At 40.6% G+C, this 21,349-nt stretch overlaps 1 protein-coding gene across 25 annotated transcripts in view; it reads right to left on the reverse strand.

Annotated features, from left to right (window-relative positions):
- Positions 1 to 20,399, reverse strand: part of ANK3 (ankyrin 3) — a 342,851-nt gene extending 322,452 nt beyond the window's left edge. For 4 of the 25 annotated variants that reach the window (XM_058696403.1, XM_058696402.1, XM_058696399.1 and 1 more), the window contains exon 1: positions 19,228 to 20,391. In XM_058696403.1, the coding sequence (XP_058552386.1) occupies positions 19,228 to 19,341 (114 nt within the window). In that variant the 5' untranslated portion in view covers positions 19,342 to 20,391. Of the gene's footprint in view, positions 1 to 19,227 lie in introns of all 25 variants that reach the window. The other 21 variants (XM_058696409.1, XM_058696404.1, XM_058696400.1 and 18 more) reach the window with 14 other exon arrangements.
- Positions 20,400 to 21,349: the final 950 nt, after the last annotated feature.

Raw genomic sequence — 21,349 nt, forward strand, 5'->3', positions numbered from 1 at the left:
AGAATTAGAAAAAAATCATCTCATGAATTTTGGGGTGATGAAATTCCTTACTGGTAATTAGGGCTTTAATATTAAAGCAACATTTTTCATCAAAATACTATGTATGCTTGCCCAAAAGGGTTTTTATAAAAGGTCAACTGAGTGCATTTTAATATCTTTGCAGAAGTCTTTAAAATGCAACTTCAAACTGGAATTCTTTTTTCAATAAAAGTACATTTCAGAAAGGTTAAACCTAATGCATGTTATTAGAATCAGTTTGGCAAACTTTCAGAGCATTCTTATATCTCAAGTGTAATCAAGCTTATTTTTATTAATTAACACATTTGCAAGAAAAACCATCCTATTGTTTTTCAAGATATATTCTTTTTCATTTCTCTAAGCTTCTGAAATTTAAACATTTAAAGATGTTTTGTGGAAGAAATGAATTAAATTGTTCATGCAGTTTAATGCAGATGATTTTCTTCTATTTTTTTACTACTCTCCTTTTAAAATCACTATAGGGGCACCTGGGTGGCTCAACTGGTTAAGTGTCTGACTCTTGGTTTCACCTCAGGTCATGATCTCATGGTTCAGGAGTTCGGGCCCTGCACTGGGCTCCGTGCTGACAGTGTTGAGCCTGCTTGGGAGTCTCTCTGCCCCTGCCCTGCTTGCATTCATGTGCTCTCTCTCTCTCTCTCTCTCTCTCAAAATAAATAAACTTAAAAGAATAAAAAAATAAAATCACTTTAAATCCATTGCTCACAAAATGGAAGAATACATTAAAACATGTCACTGTTTTAAAGGGTTTACTGTAAATATAACAAAAACTTGTAGGACAGGGGAGAGCAAGAACATAACATCACAGTTCTTATCATAAAGACCGTCATCATCTAAATCTGAGATGCCTTTCAACTAGCATTTCTAAATCCATCATACCCCATGACAATGGATGGCAGCCTAGACAGAAGGCAATGACTTCCACATTTCTCAAAGCCATTCACTAATTATTCTCCAGGCTCATCTTGTATCAGCTCAGTGGGGTTCTGTTCTTTCAGGTGCAAGTACAGAACTTCATACTGGAAACCCAAGTTAAAAGTCAACCTAAGATGCTATTTTTGCAAAGCAAAAATGTTATTAAGAGTTAACAGGAATAAAGGAAAGCAGGAGGAGAAGATATCTTAGACAAATCCAAGCCAATCCCTCCTCATTCCTTTCTTAACACAAAGTATAACTAGCCTCTCAGATGCTTGCATTTGACAGCCCCTTCATCTTGCTGGGCTCCTCCCTCTCTCTTGCACCCACATTAAGCCATCCTGTCTGACAAGTTCTACTTCTTTCTGCAAGTTTTCTAACTATGCTCAGTGCCTTATGCTCACACTTCTCAGTCTTCAGGGCCAGGGTCAATGTCCACCTGTCTCTACTCTCTGGCCCCTCACATGGCCTCCATCTCACTTTATAGACATTCCATATCAACTGGAAGACTATCTTAATTCTTTTCAACTTGTCTGTCTCCCTTACTACACTACCAGTTCTCAAAGGACTAGGAGCACGTCTTACTATTCTTTGTAACTCTAAGGTATATAAATATTTATTGAACTGAAGTGTTATTGAATCAAAACAATATGTGTGTTTCATATGCACTGCACTACACAAATATTTTATAATTTTATTACTTTTACATCCTTATGATTAGCCAAATTATTGGCAAATTCATTTGGCTCATTTTTTTGTCCAAATAGTTCTACATAGTTTAGTGTCTAAGGATTCAGTCCATAAAAGTCTCTAAGAAGCCAGCTGCTTACCTAGTAAATTGGTTAGTCTGAAATATAAAAAATCAACCTTTGATAAAGCTTAACACATTACATTATTTGTTCCTCTCTTGTATCCAGCTGATACTGAACTATTTCCATCTGTTCTAGTGAATTCTAGTGAATACTTTTATGTTTACAGAAGAAAACAGAAACAAGAATAGGAGGGCAGAAGCCAAGAAAAAAAGAGAGAAAGGACAATGTGTGTATGTTTGGCACTTAATAATTACTTAGAAAATAATTTTTGAGTCTGAGGGATAAAGTAATGGGAGATAGGACAGTGGAAAATACAGAAGATAAGGCATTCTCCGGAGGGGACAGAGCTTTTGTATCTTTATAAATCTGTACGTAAATGCTGTTTATAAACGTTCCAATGTATTCACAGATCAGTCAAATGTATATGTTTCAATGCCAACAAAGAGCCAAAGCTAAAAGTGAAAGAGGAAGGATAAATCCACATGCAAAACAGAAACAAAGTTCCTATGAAAAGGGAGTATACAGGCGCTCAATTGTCTTCTCCCTAAAATGACTGTGACCTTGGCCTCTTTTACAAATAGTGGCAACAGCCGAGGCTGAGCTGTGTCATACAGCATGACATGGACAATCTACATACAGAAGACTGTCAATTCGGGGTAGCAAATGATGGGTAAAGGGGGAATAAAGGGGTCTTGCAACCATATCTTATGAGGACTGGCTGAAGAAATAGGGAGCATTTAATTTGGAGAGAAGACACTGGCACCAGAACATCACTATCTTCATCTGTATAAATAACTGGCATATGGGGGGACATGGTAGGGTGTGAGATTTAGTCTCAAAATAAGAGAGCATATTCTAACAATTAGAAGTGTCCAGAAATGGGGGTGGACTATGTTTAGAGGTAGGACATTTCCAGCACCAGGCGATTCATAAGCAGACTGACAAGCAATTCATAAAGCCATCTTCAAGGACAGGCAGGTTCTGCAGAGTCCCTGGGTCCGTGACCTCGAAGGTCCCTTCCACCTCGAAGACTGCACGACTTGGAGACACTCTGTGGGAATTTTCCACACAGCTCTGCCCTTCAATGTATCTGTCCTTTACATAAGTCCTATAGGTTCAAATTCAGACTTCCACAGGAGCTCTCCTTTTCACTGAATCATATGTTTAAATCTGCGATCCATAAAAGTCATAACTAACACATTAAATATGATTTGAGTGGTATGAAAATGGAGGAGTGATCAATAGATTTTTTTCCCTAGTATCACTGTAAAACAATTTGAAGTCATATGTTTATCTCAATCATGTAAATTTGAGCATAAGGTGATTTTCTTGCACTTAAAACATTTTACTTATGTAGCTTTGTAGTGGCCTACCTCAAAATGTTTTCTAATAAAACAGTGGCAGTTTCCCTCTAAGGGAAAACTAACTGAGAATGAAACTGGAAAGTAGTAAAGTTCTTTACTGTGTCCAGTCCCCCACTGCCTGGTGAAAGGAGCACGCAGGCTAGGAGCCTCTCCAGGGGAGAAACGGGGTGAAGGTCACAGTGTCCTTCCCTTGTTTCAGGTGGCATGGGGGGAGGAGACAGCTTTGGCAAGTCCAGGTTGGGAATAATAAAAATAAGGTGATTGTGCTAGAGCGTTTTATCACCTTGCCTATATTTTTACTCCTTTTGCCCTGAGCCATTTTCCAGAAAACTAAAGCATATATAAAACAAGCAAACAAAAACCCCCTGTATGTACTGTATAATCTAAATTTGTGTGGGGTCAAAAATAAAGTTAAGCAAAAGATACCCAAAAAAAAACCCCAAAAACCAAAAACCTTGAGAAGTAAAACACGTGACCCAGGAGTTAAAGAGCCAATGAAATAAAAGTAAGGCCAAAGGCGGGTGCCTGGGTGGCCTAGTCAGTTAAGCATCCTGCTCTTGACTTCCGCTCAGGTTATGATTTTGTGTTCATGAGTCTGAGCTCACATTAGACTCTAAGCTGAGGGCATGAAACCTGCTTGGGATCCTATCTCTCTCTGCCCCTCCCCAGCTTGCTCTCTATCTCTCTCTAAAAATAAATTTTAAAATAAAATTTAAAAAAAAGTAAAGCAAAAGCCAACTGGGTTCTAGATGAGACCCTATATAATGAAAGCAGGAGTCATTGCCCAAAGCTAGATTTTAAGTACTTCCCTGTATGTGTGATGGCATGACACACACAATGGTCCACTGTGCTTGTATGCTCAGTAGATAACAGAAAATTTAGGAAAAAGTAATGCCCACTGATGACACAGGAAATTAAAAAACAGGTAAAAGACTCCTAGAGGAGAAGGAGTGACATCATAATCAGAGATGGAAGGCAAGCCTCTCAAAGTTACCAAAACTGAGAGAGTTTTAGAAGCAGGTAGTACAGAGGACCTTTCCCTTGCACTACCATTTGCCCTTGCCCCACCACATTCCACCAATTCTAGTACACCCTTGGGTTTGTCTCAGTTTCATCACTGGAAGCCCCACATCCTAGGAAACCCCTCAGCTGTGGACAAAGAAGGCTGGCTGGTCACACCAACCCCAGCTGCATAAGGCAGAGCCTCTCCTCTTGCCAGTTGAGAGCCACAGGCCTCAATAATCTCTGATGAACTAATGAAAGCTGGAGAAAGAGCACAGAGCCCTGGGCAGAGAGCTGTCATTATTGGTTGACAGGACAGAGCCAAGGGGGCCTAGAAGAAGACACCCCAGGAATCAGTGGTAACTCTGCTCCAAGGAACTTGTAGTCCAGTAAAGTGTACGAAGGAACCACTGGCGTCCCTCCACACAACTGTGGCAGGGTCCTCGACATAACACAGACAAGGAAAGAGCAGCTGAAGTTGCAAACTTAGAGGCTATGCCAAGATCCAAAATCAAGATTGGTGACTTTTTTTCATCTAGGTATCTTCATACACAAAGGACTATCCTCCACATAAAGTTCCTAAGAGATGCGAATAAATAGTTGTAACAGTTAAGAGGAGAGACAGGACTTCCAGAAGGAACAGAATGGGAGAGGGAGGTACTGCAGGCAGCATGAAGGACCCCCCCCCCCAACCCCCACAGCGGGGGAGCGGAAATGTATGCTCTGGGAAAGGAAAGGTAGTCAGTCCCTCAACTAGAACTAAGTAAGGCCAACGAGTGTACGTGTGGAAAATGAGGTTGTACGTGTGGCGTTGGCTTCAGAATGAAGGACCTAGAATGCTGTGCTAAGGAGTCACCAACATAAGGAGAGCAGAAAGTGAGAACCCTTCAGTGTGGATAAAGATGAAGCCCTTGTTGTCCTTTGTGCCATTTTTCAAGGTAACAAAAGTTGAAATGAACTAAACATACAAAAACAAGACAGGGGAACCTGGGTGGCTCAGTCGGTTCAGCGTCTGACTTCGGCTCAGGTCATGATCTCACAGTTCGTGGGTTCGAGTCCTCCATTGGGCTCTGTGCTGACAGCTCAGAGCCTGGACCCTGTTTCAGATTCTGTGTTTCCCTCTCTCTCTGTCCCCTCCCCTGTTCACTCTCTGTCTCTGTCGCAAGAATAAATAAACATTAAAAAAAATTTAAAAAAAACCAAGACATTAGTTGGGTACATTTTGGTACACCCATAAAGTCGAATACCATAGATCCATTAAAAACCTTACAAAAATGTATTTACTGACACAAACATAATGCTCATATTATATTGTTCAGTAGGAAAAAATCAGGTTACAAAAGAGGAGGTGCCACCATTATCTCCATTAATTTGGGGTGGGGGGAGAAAGAAAAGGGAAGAGAAGGGAAGGAAAAAAAAACAGAAGAGGGAAGAAGAAACTAAGTATATACATGTAAGAAAAATATTGGAAAAACATATTTCAAGATGATAGCAATAATGCTTTCTCTGGGTGACCTTAGCCTCCCTGTGTTGAAGGCTGTGTCTACAATGTACATCAATTATTCACATGGTGAGAAAGAGGAAGGTAAGAGAACTGACAGAATGTCCCAGAACATTATAGGTAATCAAGCAGGGAGTAAAGGTGGCAAACAGGTATTAAATGCTGTCAAAGGCTCTGAAAGAAGTCTTTGATTGGACAGTAACATTTTGCAAGAAAATCCATCTGCCCAAGGTTAGTCTATTTCTCTGTAATTGTCCCTGAGAAACACATATCAGAGACAGCCTCAAAAGCCCTCTTAGGAGAGTCACCGAAACTGATCTTTTGCTGACTAGCTTCCTCCGAGTGGGTTTCACTCTGGGAGTCAAGGAGCAGCTGCCCGAGGGAGACCTTTAAATGCAAAGGTAAACCCATTAAGGCCTACCCAGGGGAAAAAGGACTGGCTTCTTACTCAGTTTAGAAAATCTATCGAGGCACCTGCAACTGGACGTTGGGTGCTGCTGAGGAATAAGCTGGGGCTGTGCGGAGTGATCCTGGGAAAGCCACTGCATCTGCACAAAAGCCAAGAGTCCCTATACCCCACACCACGCACAGTGCTCTCTCCGGAAACCACATTTCTTTCTATAGAAATTAATAAAAATTGGCTCTGGGCTTAACTGCCTTATTTAGAATATATATAATACACATTTGGAATACATCTCAAATCTAAACACACATATGTACATGTATATGTAATTATTAATATTACACTTTATATAAATGTATATTTTTCTCCACATATACACATACATGTTTTTCATGTATTTTTTACCCTGCTTGGAATTACCTTCAGTGAATTCACTTCCTTCTTTTAACTCACAACTCTCACTGAATACACTTAGCATAACATAAACTCATTTCTTCCAAGTGGATGAGGGCAAGAGGAAAGGAGTGGGGAGGTGGGAGGAATGAATATTGGCTGAATCCCTGACTTGTGCCAGGCACTTCATGTTCAATTTAATTTTGTCTTCATAACATCTCTTTGCAATAGGTGTTATTGGGGATGAGGGCATAGATGCTCAGAGAGGTTAAGTAACCAACTGAAGACTACACAGCAAAGAAAGGGTGGTGAGGAAGCTCAAACCCAAACCTACATGACTCCGCAGCTCACACCCAGGCCCACTCCTCATTCCATGCAGCCTCCAAAAATCAATCTCCCATTATTTCAGAGATCCTCAGCAGCACTTAAAAAAAAAGGCTGGATTAGGCTCTATGTGCAGATACAGAACAGATCGCATTAATAATTTAGGTTCTGCTAGAGCTGCAAAGCAGCTCTAGGAAAGCAGGTCAAAGCTGAGAATGCCAAATGCACCTAAGCACACTCTCCCTTCCTGACACTGCAAACAAAACCCTAACTAATCCACCAGAAAACAAAAAGATAATGCCTATCAGATGCCAAATGGATGGCTATGTAATTATTTTAATCTGATCCCATAGAAAATCCACTGAAACATGTTATGTAAAATCAAGTTACAACCAGCCAGTGGAGACAAGGCTCTCTAGTGGAGAGCTAGGACAAAGCCCAGGAACTGGATCCACGCACAGTGGAATGGGAGGAAGTCAGGCTGCCGTAACCACACTGAACAGCTGTGGAAAAACCAAGCCCAGGGTTTATGTTAACACAGCAAACAGGAAAAACACCTATTTTAATGTATTCATGGTCACCCTCAAACACCCAATTTCAGCTAAGATGAGGCGCAGTCAAAACCTTTTGAAGTGAATCACAGACAGGAATTGGGGAGGATTACCAGGATGGCTAATTCTACACTAATGAAGATAAATGAATGTGCGAGTTTCATATGCTTGGGTCACCGGTATTAATATATTAATTCTATTTGAAGTAATTGTGGTTAGAATAAATGTTCACAACAAAACCATTTATTTTTAGGTGGCAATGACTCCAGCTGAAGAGGAAGAGTAAAGCAGGGATCCTTAACAATGGCCATTCTTCAAAGGAAAAAAAAAATTAATTGCATTCAGCATTTTCCAACATCAGTATGGTTATCTTCTTACTTCGAAGCAGGCAAATATATTTTGAGTGTTGACAGAGCTAAGTAAATACACTCATTATGTTGTTGAATCAGGTAGTGGTGTCCCAACCATTGCACAGAGGGACAGCAGGTCCTTACGGAAGAAGGGGGAGCAGTGGCCTGTGTGGGGATTCGGTGACCTCAGAGCCTTCCAGCCCATCCTCTCTCATTCACCCCTAACCAGCCAGGTAGTAGGAATGTGGCTGGGAATTATGAGATTGGGCATTTGGGGGATTTACTGATAGAAAACAAAATGCACTGCTCAAGATAATGGTTTTGACAAACATTGCTTCCCTAAGCAATGGTAAATCCACAGTACCAAGGTCAATCATGATTTTTTTCCTGATTCAAAATTGCTCTGTGCTTTGCAGTAATACTTAACGTCGCCATGTAACATTTGAAGATAAAAACACAGGGTTTAAGTCACGCATCATGATTTAAAAAGCACTTCTTATCCAGTATTTGTCACATAAAACAAATGAACAATAACATTAGTAATGAGAAGCATAAAAATGATTTAATAACCGATTAGAAAATAATAAAAAATAAAAGTAAAAGCTTTCTCCAAACGCAAGAATCTTACATGAGCGGTGAAAAACCTATAGGCAGAATAGTGAAAGAAGGGAAAGACCTTAGTCTGATGGCCATGAGTTCAAATTCTGCCTCTGTCCAGTGGTCACTGTGACTGTTAAAGTCAATGTCTGAGCCTCAATCTGCTCATGGGCAAAAGGAGAAGAAAGCCATGTAACTCAGAGACTCACATAAGTGTGAAGAGAGAGAACAGCCTTTCACAACTGCCAATTATTTTATTGTAAACAAAGCCTAACTTTGCTAGCAGAGCTCCTACGGATTCAAAGTGAAGTGTGTTAGAAAGCCTAAAATCATCTGTCCTAATAATCAAGTTGTTTAGTTTTTTTTGAGATTCCAATTTTTGCCAACTCCCTTCCCCAAATTAAAGCTTTTTACTCATAGTTCTTACCATCAAGGAAAAGAAAAAGAAAATCACTTCATAAGGACTAAGAGGTCTCTTCTATCCTGGCAAAGAACCTGGCAGCACCTATGGTGACTCAATTCTAACATTTGTTGGTGTCGTCGGCTAAAGGGTTTTTTTTTTTTTTTAATGTTGGTGCTAATTTCTTACCATTCTACAAATTGTTTTTTAATTTGTAATTTAGGCTCTGAAAATTAGTCTGTTTTGAGGCCGAGTTCTTCAAAATCAGCTTAACAGTTTTCTCATAAAAATGGTAAGCATGAAGCACAAGGCATTGGGAATATACTCATTTCAAACATCAAGAAATCAGCCAACACAAAATGGTTTCACTATTTGTGTTCACAAATGCCAACAGTGTGGAAATAAACTGTACTCACACTTATTTTACCATTAATATAATTATGGTCCTGTTGAGGCAGGATGCATTTCAGGTAACTGTACGATGTGAAAGTTAAATTATTTATTACATCCAGCATTATTACCCTCCTGCTGTCCATGCCCCAACGTGTATTTTTCTTTTGGGAGGAAGAAATCAATCACAAGAAGGATTTTGTGAGGCATTTTCTAGGTGTGGAAACCCTAGCATGGTGGCATCTCATGGTCCAGGAAAGATTCACCTCACGGATCCCAGTCTCCTGTGAAAATGGCTCTCAGTGGGGACTTGGAAACAATCATGACTGACAGGGACTGAGGGGGGAGAAGTGGCGGACTAAGCATGGGCTGGGAATCAGACTCACCTGGGGGGAAATTCCAGCCTTACACTTACTAATTACGCAACCCTGGGCTTGCTGAAATGTTCGAGAGTATGCCTCCCCTAATCCAGAGAAGTAGGATAATAGCCCCCATTCGTGAGACCTGAATACGATAATCTTCTTAAAGCACTCAGCAGAGCGCCTGGCCCACCACAGTTCCTCAGTGACTTACAGCTCAATAAAAGAAAGAAAAGGTAAATTCTTCTCCATATACTTTTGCTGATAGGCATCTCTCTGTACTGCCCTTCTTTGAAAAGAAAACTCACTTAGAGTCTGTAACAAAAGTGTCTAATGAGAGATGTCCACATTTCAGGTTCTGTTTTTCTTTTTGGTTTAAGGTGAATAGGGCTGTTTACACACTGATAATTCTTAGTGGCAGTTGCTGACGTGGGCCAATTTGGTCCGGGCAGGGTGGCTTGCTTTGTCTGACTAAAAACTGTTTGGCTTCAAGGATGGCAGTCTGAGAAGCAGAGAAGGGGGTGTGCTGGCAAGGAAGACAGTCCACAGGCCACTGTGGGTTCTGAAACCAGGTACAGATGTGACATCTCCCTATCGACCAGATCATTCACTCTCCCCTAGGTCCCCAGCTACCCTGAAACCATCCGACACCTCTTTGGTGGCCACGTTACCTAGAGGGCGTGGAAAGCCGGTTGGTAATGGAGTGCATATACTTTATGGACATATTTATAGGTAATGTTTTTGTTTCAATAAACATATATTATATATATATATATATATTACATATAATATATATATAATATATATAAGTAAATATATCCAGTGAAGATTGCTTCCATTCAGCCCTAAATACTCTTCCTCCAAGTATTTTAACATTTATGCCCAAATCTGCAAAATAAAGTTGGTTTGTTAAAAGAATTATTTGATACTTCTTCTATCTATACATATGATTCTTAAGCTTTCTTTACTATCTACCTTGGCTATCATTTAACTCCTGAGAGAAACTATTAATAATAGTGTTAATGAATGGAAGGTGTAACATGTGAGTCTTTTGAAATATTTCTCAAAATGACAGATTTAATTTAATTCTCAAAATGACAGATAAAAAAGTTTGCAAAGACCTGAACTGCAGGACTCAAATGACTTTTTTGAGGATACCAGTTTATCAGTAAAATTTCATTCATCAAATAATCTTCTGAGGGATTGCTAGGCATAAAAGTTCTTGTTTTCTCAGCTCCTCTGCTCTGTTCTTGACTATGGTCACTTGGTTACCTTTGAGAGCCCATACGATAAGGAAACTTTAGCTAACTGCTCCCTTTATGTCAGACCCCTGGCAAAATGCCTTTATAGTATTTTTACTCCTTACAATAGTATGCAAGTAAAGGGTTAATATCCTCATCTGACCAATCTGGAAACTGACCCAGAGAAATTTAGTTCAAGGCCACATAGCTAACCAGTGGCAGCTGCGATATGAATTCTTATTTAGGCCCAAAGCCCTCTCTTTCCATCACCATGGATTGTAATACTTAGCCCCCTCCCCACAACTTTCTCCTTATTGCTTGCCTGCTTTATTAATGTTTTTGATCCTCTACTAAACACAATTTACCATATTTTCATACCTTCTTCAATTGTATAGACTCTTAGAAAACTGTACTTTGTGAGGATAAAATAATGCTATTCATAGTACTGAAACTACAAAGCTTTCAGGGATACCTACATGTAGATTATAAATGTTTCAGTATCACTGGATTCCAGTCATTAGAAAATCTTGGGCTTCCAACACTCTCCAGCTAAGTTATCTGTCCCTATGCTTTTCCACACAGTCCATACACCCTTCCTCTCCTATGGTGATGGTACTGGTTGGCTTTTGTTCTGCCAAACCTGGCAGATATAAACATTAGTCTCTATCCATTCTAATGGGCTTCATATAAATTCAAACAGAACTGATGATAAGATCCTAATGTGTAGAAGGTCACCTATGGTTTACTGCAACCAACTAAATCTAAATTGAAACCTATACATTTTATAGGCAGCTCCTATATTTGACAGGGATGGGTCATTCCTTCTCATGATGCCACTTTGGGTCCAGGACAGCATAATCCTGAACGAAGGGGATAATCACCAGAAAAATCTGAACCATATGTAGAAGATCCAGGCGCCATTTCCATTGCTTTGGAATGAACTTTTAACTTACTTTTAACTTACACAAACAAGAAACAGTCTGAGTAAAAACACAGCAGATTCCTTGTTTTCAAATGTTATCTTTCTATACAAGTATTTCTTTAGATTACTATTTGGAGTATACAGCTGACAGTGTAACATTGTATTTAGATATCATCCTTCAACATTTAACCTATTCGTCAATCAACAGATAGAAGCTTACAATTCTACTTTGTTTCAGTGACTGGATTCCTCTTAAAAGTTATTTTAAATGTGTACTAATTTAAACGTACACTAATTTAAGTGTTACGATTTAGACAATATTTAGATTTTGCAGTGAATGATAAATAATTTATAAAAATTCAATTATTAAATTATTTAATTTTTAACATTCCAACAGTGACCATTCTTCTCTTGACATAAGAATTCACCATAGATATCTATTAGTAAGAACCTCCCTTAAAAAAAAAAAAACCTATCCTCTAGAGGTTCTGATGGCCTAAGAAGGGGAGCCACACAGACCTTGATTCCAAGCCCAGTTATTTTTGTGACTGAGGCAAGTTACATAGTTACATAACAAACTTAAGCTTAGGCTAAAGCGTCTGTCCATGTCGATAACACTATGGCATAGTGTTAACATAAACCAGTGCTAACCCAGCAACAAAAAATATCTATTTTTCTCTCTGGTCCTTCACCCTACCTGCATCAAGTAGTACAAGCAGCATATCAAAGAGCAGGTAGATGGGCCTACAGGTCCCATCCTTTACATGCCAGTCTCCAGCACAATAATCAGCACAATGTAGCTGCACAGTACATTTTTATTAAATGGATACCAGTTAAATGTAATAGGATTACTATATTTTTTCTAATAATATAACTACCAAAAAGTACAAAGCACTGTCAAATCCTCTTGTTTGTCAAGCATACCTATTGAAAACATTTTTCCATATTGAGATTCAATAAAGCGTGCGCATGTGTGCGCGCACACACACACACACACACACACACACACAATAATATGTCATCTTACCAAAGGCAAATTAAGAGACAGAAAAGACCATGAGCCTGAAGAATGAAGAAACAGTTCAATAGCTACAGTATATTGGTGACAGTACTAACAAAATTTTAAATAACATGTTCAGACATTAATAAATGTATAATTTATACCTAACATGATCTTGTACTCATTATAATGGTAATTCATCAAGACCAAGAAAGTGTTAAGTTTTTTTTTTTTAGCAAACATATGACTTTGAGAATAAAAAATGTTATCATGATAGTAACAGAGAGCACAGAGAATCAATCAGCAGACCAGTTTTATTTAATTGCTTCCCTATCCCTAAATACCATGGCACATCAAAGGACAAAGGTTTACAACTTTTCTTTTTTATTAAAGAAATTCTTTTTTAATGTTTATTTTTGAGAGAGAGAGAGAGAGAGAGAGAGAGAGAGAGAGAGAGAGAGAGAGACAGCACGCAAGCAGGGGGAGGGGCAGAGAGAGGGAGACACAGAATCCAAAGCAGGATCCAGGCTCTGAGCTGTCAGCACAGAGCCTGACGCGAGGCTGAACTCACGAACCGCAAGATCACGACCTAAGCTGAAGTGGGATGCTTCACTAACCATCGCCCAGGTTTATAACTTTTCTACTGAGCTAAGCCTTATTCCATCCATCCTCTTCCAACAGAGGAAAAGTGGAGACGGGACAGCTGCTGTGCTCCTAGGGAGCTTACCTGCCGGCTTCAGTCAGATAACTTGTTGGCACAACCCCTAAAGGTTCAGGTTGGAAACAGTCCACTCATTCTTCTGCTCACTATGAACATCAATAAAAACAGCAACAACTACCACTATATGACTCTTGTTTTGTGCCAAGCACCATTCTAATATTCATTCATTCATTCATTCATTGAAATCTCATTACAGTCCTGTGACTAAAGCACATTCTATTATTATATTCATTTTGCATGTAAAAAGACTGGGGCACTGACAGGTTAAATAACTTCCCAAGGTCACAGCAGCTAAGAGTGTTAGTACCTGAACTCAGACAATCTTACATATAGGCCATACTCTTAATCATTGCATGGTACTGCCTCTCATCCATCCACCTCCTCCCTCCCTCCCATCCACTTCCTACCCTGCAAGCACCAGTTTGGTAGTAGAAGATTGTGACACCACCTCTGCCCTCAAGGAGCTTATAGCCTCCTGGGTGAGACACACGGAGCTTATAATTATACTGCAGAGCATAAAGGATGCTGAGAGAGAAACCAAGCTCCCTAGAGATCTGGAGTCTGTGTTCTCAGCAGAACAGGACGCAGAGTGGGTTCCCTTTATCTGATACCAGTCCACACAACCCTCACCCTCACAAGTCCAGTCACTATAGTACAAAACCTCCCCTGCCTGGTATCTTCCATCATGGGTGCCATAGGTACATCGGGAGCTAGGCATGGAGAAGGCCCATAAATGTCAGGAAGCATCAAGCTTCTATAGCAATAGATAACACTCAATAATTTATCTCTCTTGAAATTTATTCTCAAATCTTTAAGTTGCTTTAATCCTAAATGAGACTGGTAGATTTTTATGACAATAAACCTAGTGGTTAAATATGGATTCCAAAGTCCTATGATCCAAGTTTAAGTGTAGACCCAACACTTAGAAGCTACATGACCTCAGGCAAGTTATTTGTTCTCTTTAAGTCTATGTTTTAGCTATAAAAAAATGGCGATGAAAATAATACCTGTCTCATACAGAAGTTGTGAGAAAAATAGTAGAATAATCCATGGAATCACCCTGCACATTGCTTGGTATACAGTGAGCACCTAAGACATTGTTATGTTATTACAGCAACATGTCTTTGAGGAGTTGAAATCCTGTGTTGGCAATTTTCCATTTATTTTCAAAAATTAAAAAAATAAATTCTTGTGGTAAAACATTAAAATCTATTGCAGAGGGTAAGAAAAACAGAAACACTGCCATAGTGCACTGGGTTACTTAGCGATATAAAGCTTATTATTTAAGGCTCCCAATGTCTAGGAAATAGCTGATCACTTAGAAGGTTCTTTGAATCAAATCCATTTTGATATGCAGCTGTGAAAATATTAACTACATATGCTGCTCCATGTTGTAGGTAAAAGAACAAGCTAGACAGCTAGACTTTCCACACTGGAGTCTTAGATCTGCCACTAAATAGTATGGGAATGCTTAATGGGTTCCTGCCTCAGTTTCCTCATTTGTAAATGGGGATAATAAATACTTTCTTTGTGGGGTAGTTATAAAGATTAAATGAGCCTCTACCTACAAAGCAATTTAAAACCCTACCTGATACATTTTAGGTGGTCAATAAATGCCCTGGAATAAAAGACATGAATCCAGGAAATTTAATTATTCATCTTCCGCTTCAAGCCAGGAACTTGGCAGTTACCCTAGAATCCGATCTCTCCCTCTCACATCCTACACCCAGTCCATTGCCAAATTCTGTTGAGTCTTCCCCTAAATATCTCTTGCATGCAACACCCCCTCTCCACTGTCATAGTCTCTGCCCTGGTTCAGACCCTCAGCATCTCTCATTCCTGAATCACCACCCGTGCTTCCAGAAGGCTCTCCCGGCTGCTATCTGCAGCATGGATGCCTGAGTGATGGTTCTAAACCATAAAGCCATTCAGTTACTCTTCCTACTGCCTCCATTTAAGTCGATTAAAGTCCTCTCTCCTTGGAGAAGGTAATTTCCCACCCTGTGAGATGGGATACAAAGGTCTTCATGATCTGGCTTCTGACCACTTTCCAAGCCATACACTCATATCCCTTTTGCTCCTTATTTATGTTTGCTTTTCACACATGAATGTTCCCTCTTATTTCCACCACACTGGGCATGGGATTCCTGTCCTTTTGCCTGCCTGTCTTGCTCACTCCTCCTCCAAGGCTCAGCTTCACTGAGAAGCTTCTCTGAGCCCATTTGAGTTGAACTGCAGTCTTACAGTGGGCTCCTGTGGCTCCCTTTACATGTGTTATGAAGGGTGATTAGTGATCTCCTCTCTCTGCAGGGAGTCACTGTACTGTTGCCACTCTGCCTCCTGTAGCTTTGCCTCCAACACTGAATGCAATGCCTGATCCACAGAAGTCACTCAGTAAATGTTTGCTGAATGAATACGTGAATGCAAAAATGAAGCAATAAATATTCATTCCTGCTCTGCCACTGAATAGCTGCATGAGTCTGTTGTTAACAATTAGAAAAGATATTAATCATAAAATTAGCTGTTCCTTTATCCCAGTATACCCTGTGTCCGCAATGCATATAAATGTTTCCTTTTTTAGTATACATATCCTTAGATCACCTCAAAGTGGGTTTTTTTTTTTTTGATAGGACATAATAAATATATACAAGCATACTTGTGAACATTTAAAAAAATTATTGAATAAATTAATGTTATTTCTCCTAATAGCCCTCATTATTGAAATGTACCTTATAGTTTACATGGAGAGAAAGCAAAATTTCCAGGTAATGTGGCACCAGAGGCCAGAGGCAACAAGGGAAGTGTGGCCCTGAGGGCCCTGAGAGCATTTGTAACTTCTAGTCCTCATGAACTCGTGGTAGCTTGGGTTATCCACTGACCACCGCCCGTGGGCCAGGACCTTGCTCGGTGCAGGGAATATAAAGAGTTCCTCTCTGCAACTTTCTCAGTCAGAGCATGGATCCAATATTGTCCCTCCCAAAGGCACTCTGTCTACCTTTGGCATGCTACCCCACTCACTGCCAGAATTAGCGGCCCATTGGGAGACGAGGAGAGTGAAGGGGAAAATCTATCAGGGAAGAGTGATGGGACAGTGTGTGTAAAGGAGATGGGTAAATGCAGTAGAAAGACACCTTCTAAACAAAATACTCAGGGAAAGTTGCTTTTTGTTTGCTTCGAGTCAGAAAAATTGGGATAAAAAGATTAAAGGTTTGTCCATCTAAATGCCTTTCCTTTTAGCAAATAGGAAGATTTTTCCTTTCCTTGACACTAATGTTGCTATGGCAAGAATAAAACACACCATTATTAAAATTCAAGTAATTATAAATTCCAAAAGTTTCCTATGTTTTTTGATTGGTAGCCACTTATTCATGGTTACCAATATGCATAGCAGACCAAATGTGCAATCATGGATTTTTTAAGAACTGATGAAATGTGAATAGAATGTTAATTTTATATATGCATTCTGACTTGATTATAATACTTAGTAATATCTCATACTGTATGAGGTTATGTCATATATATATCAGGAAAAGTTCATCCTGGGCTTGTTTAAACTTCAATTACAGGGGTACCATGAATCAAATTCCTTTACAAAATAGATACTCTTCACGTTTATCTAAAGCTTTTCTATTTTGTGACTTTATGAAATTACTATTACTTTTATGTAATTAAAAGATCCTAGAGGATATTTCTACATATAAGTAAGAGCAATGAACCCCATAATAACCCACAAAGTACATAAGAGAAGCTTTTCCAATTGCTATGGGGCCTATAACGTGGAGCAAAGTAACCCAAAAGCCTTCATCAGGATCTTAGGAAAAGGTAGGAAAAAGAAACTCCAAGTAAAAACAATTCACTTTGTAGAGAATAAGTGGTATATATACTATATGACTGAAAAAGAATCTAGATTATGTCTTGAAAGTAATCTAATGTTGACTTTGTACTTTGAAAGCAGTCCCTAAAATCCTTGGACTGTGAATGTTAAGTCTCCTGAAATGCATGTGTCTTTGATAGGGAATATACTGGTTTTAGTGTGTTGTGAATTAACTAGTACAATGGCAATGAAAGTGTTATCCACAGGCCACTTTCTGGATCAACTCTGTGACTGTCCTGAGAACAAAACATTTAAATCTGCTTGCACATTGACATAGCGATATTGATATTTCTCCATGTTCCCTCCTGGTTGCTAAGAGATTTACATTGGACAGACTCTGTTGTACTCATAACAAAGCACTTTGGTCCACAAAGCATTTGCTTCAGCTCAGTGAGCCCAGAAGCTCCCTTTGCCTCACCCCTTCCCTATTTTGCTTCCAAGTCAAACAGGGGCCCAGGCCCCAAGGCAGCAGGCCTGTCATCACTACAGGAAACTGCGGTGCATAAGCCTGGCTCGGCTAACAAGTCTTATACAGAGTATTAACAGCAACGATGCGATTGTATCTTTACACAAATATATGTACCTTCTTTCCTCATGTTTCTTAGAAGCCAGCTTATCACGGTGGGAGTGGGTAAAGATGTGTGAAGAGTGGGCACTCCGTAGTGACCTCCCACAGATGAACCTAATACAGTGCAATTAGACCAGAACCTGGCAAAATATGGCAATTCCACAACTCTGTTGTGCATGACTCTGAAATATGCCTGCCAACAATTTCCTAACCTGAGTTTGTACTTTTGTGAAAATCTGTTCAAGAAGTTTATTTACAAGAATATTGAAGTAGGAAGCATCTATATTTAACATCCTGCAGCAAAGCGACTGTACCTCTCCAAACTCAATCTCATGAAGTCTGCCACATAACAAAACACAGAGAGCCTTCTTTCACAGATCCTAACTCTGAAGAAAATGGCAAAGGCACCAAAAATATTCATGATCAGCCCTGAAGAGAGGTACATGTGGTGGATGAAATCTGCATGTCATTTAGAAGGCACATGCATCACTGCTCACAGCAAATTAAGATTATCTTTCCCTTGGGAATTCTCACAAAGAGACATAAAAATGCTTTATGACCTGACTTTCATATTCAGAGCACAGAGTTTTAGTCAATTTTTATTAATTGCCATAGAGGAAAAGTGCTTCGGGCCCTCACTCCCCAGTGGGTACCTAGGAGTCACATTTAAGGGCACAGCCACTAAACACTCAGTAAGTACTCTCCGGCTGTAATGAAACACCACTGACCTAGAATATTCCTCCTATCTTCCCCCTGCCATAGAATATCAGTTGGGGATGATCAATGCCCATGCTTTAATCAGAAGCAATCAGCGGTGAAGGCTGCAGGTCCCTGCCCTGCCATGGGAATTCCTACGTTCAGGATAATTCCTCTCACCCAGCAGAGAATAACAAACCTCTGTGATTTCAGCTTCATTTAACAAAAGAAAGTCATTTCTGTCAGCTTGTTTCCTTCGCACAACCTAACTAAAAGCACCTTAGAGAAAAAAGAGGCAAAAGGAGGGGAAGAAAGCAAAGCAGGAAATGACTTTTCTGCTACGTCTTTAAGGTCACAGATGTGCCTGAGAAATGCACACATGTGACAGTAGTTCTAGCACAAAAGCTCCTTTTCCACGAGCCTAGACCTCCAACAAGTACAAAGACCGGCTCGCTGGCCTCTCCCTCAGACCCAAGTCACCGCAGTCCATTTAACCTTGACCGGGCTGGGAAGAAACTACTTTGAACTCCCTTGCAACACCTTTCTGTGTCATGGCAACATGCCCCTGCCTGTGTCAAGTGCAGGCACACCTTCCGCATCAGCACTGCAATCACCCCCACACAGGACAGACTCTCCCCCTGCCTAGCCCATCCTCTGGCCATGGTCGGCCACTGGGTTTTATCATCCGTTCCCAATTTATACTCTACACAGCACGTAAAAATAGCCCTTAATGCTTCTAACAGACGCCAGGAGGAGATTGAAACAAAAAGAATCCAGGCAAGATTTATGCTCTGGCGTATACAACTACCTTTTTCTTCCGATCCCGGGACCGTTTGCGGTGTTTCCTTTTCTTCTCAGTCTCCTCTTCAGCATTGATTTCTAAATCCCTGTTTTTCTTTAATTGTGAGGCTGCATGAGCCATAATGCATTGAAAAAGCTCTTCTCAAGCACGCAGGGCTTCCTTGTATAAGGTGATATCCTCAGGCACCTTTAACCAGGCTTACAGTAGCATTCCAATCACTGGAGAGAAACCTTTGACCAGAAGCAGGAAGACATTCAAAATGCAGAGATGCTGTCGAAGCTGAAGCTTTTAAAAACCCAAAAGACGGCTTCCAGACTTCATCCTACACCTTCCTCTACCTGAACCTTTACACGAGAGTGCAGCCATCGTAATGCATTTATCGTAGTGAAAAAGACAGCTGGGACAGAGGAAGCTGTATTATGGCTGTATCCCCTGCCACCAGCTGGAAGTGTCTAAGTGATTCCTCGGAAGGGGGAATGCTGCAAAGGATGGTTCTCTGAAGGGAAAAAATCCAGAGTCACCACACATGCAGGAGCGAAAATCCAGCACTAATTCGGAAAACCTATTTTAGAATCCTTTGGAAAAAAGACAGGGCTGCAATTTATACATCACCACTAGTTCGGCACAGAGCATAATTTAACCCGTAATAGAATGGAGCTGTTCCTCCTTTAGTTTAACTGCTGCTGGTGACAAAATATATAAAATAAGATTTCACAAAATACACTAAATTTTGCTGAGGAGACCCTGACTGAATTACAGGGAAAACAATGCAGGCATTGCTGGCCTCAACAGTGCATCCTTTATGCTGAACTATCAGCCTAAATGCATTTTGTGGGAGAGGACTACAGAGGGGCCTGTTGTCTTTTAAAAACAACATGCTGATTACAACACATCATACAGAAAGACGTGAGCATGTTGGTGTATGGAACAGACGCCTGATTCACAGGAGTTCCCCAGGACTCTCCTCTCATGTGGTCCACAGGTCAGAGGATGGGTGCAGCACTCAGGGCTGTGGAGACACTGAAATGCAGCCCTGGCTTTCATGTCAGGGTTTGCTTCCATCACCTTACTATTTTTGCCACCTGAGTCCTCAATGACTGCAGCCTCTGAATATTCATGATGTGAAGCGGAGCGGCGGCAGTGGGGTGGCTGGGTGGCTTCTGCCAAGAGGCACACACTGGAAGAAACATACTAAGTCAGGAGCCGTTTATACACACGTGGTATTCACACAGCATTAGCAAAACATGGCTAAATGGTAGACCAGACCTAAAACACTCGGGCTCTGGTAAGAAACCCTAAATTCACTAGGAAAAGGAGCAGAAAAAAAATTTTTTTTAAAAATGATGCTCTGTTGAAAAGACTTTGTATGTGTGCTTCCTATACTGTAAGTCCATGTGCTTCTCCCAATACAAAAAAATCTGTAACTTTGGAGATGGGTGCACTTGGCTTTGCAGGAGTGACGGCTAACGTGTGCGAAGGCTGAAGCAAGAAGTCCGAAGGTGCCACGTGAAGAGCTGCTTGGGTTCTCTGGGGCTGTGGTTTATGTGCTTCATAAAGAACCCCCAGTGGGGGCTCCTGAAAACATCCATCCACTACATTTCTGATTCGGACATCACAGATCTTCTTCCCTGTCTCCTTGTAGGGGGCTTTACCCTCTGCCGGGCAGTGACAGGCAGTGAGAAGGGAAGATGCTGGGCCCATGGATTTCCAGTCCTGCTGCCAGTGGATGGCACACTCCTCTGGGGCCTCACCGTGAACCACCTGAAAACCAGGCGGGTCAAACTGTTCCCAAGGGGCTACTGCGTGCACTGATGTTCATGGGCTGCTTCCCCACAGAAATCATCTTCAGCAAGAGAGAGTCCTGGAAACGTTCTCCATTGCCTACCAAACCATCATCTCGCAAGGGGGAGGAGAAAAGGAAGGAAGGGAAGTAAAGGTGACTCAGATCCAAAAGCAATAAGCCATATCTGGATCTCAGTAATAAAAATAAGTGTTTTTCTACCAGAAGAATTTTTTTTTATTGTCATAGGAATAGGTGGGAGTGGAGAAAAGAAGGAAAATTAAAACTTTTTTATAGTCGGGGCGCCTGGGTGGCGCAGTCGGTTAAGCGTCCGACTTCAGCCAGGTC

Source organism: Neofelis nebulosa, chromosome 13, assembly GCF_028018385.1.
Source record: "Neofelis nebulosa isolate mNeoNeb1 chromosome 13, mNeoNeb1.pri, whole genome shotgun sequence".
Lineage (NCBI taxonomy): Eukaryota > Metazoa > Chordata > Mammalia > Carnivora > Felidae > Neofelis > Neofelis nebulosa.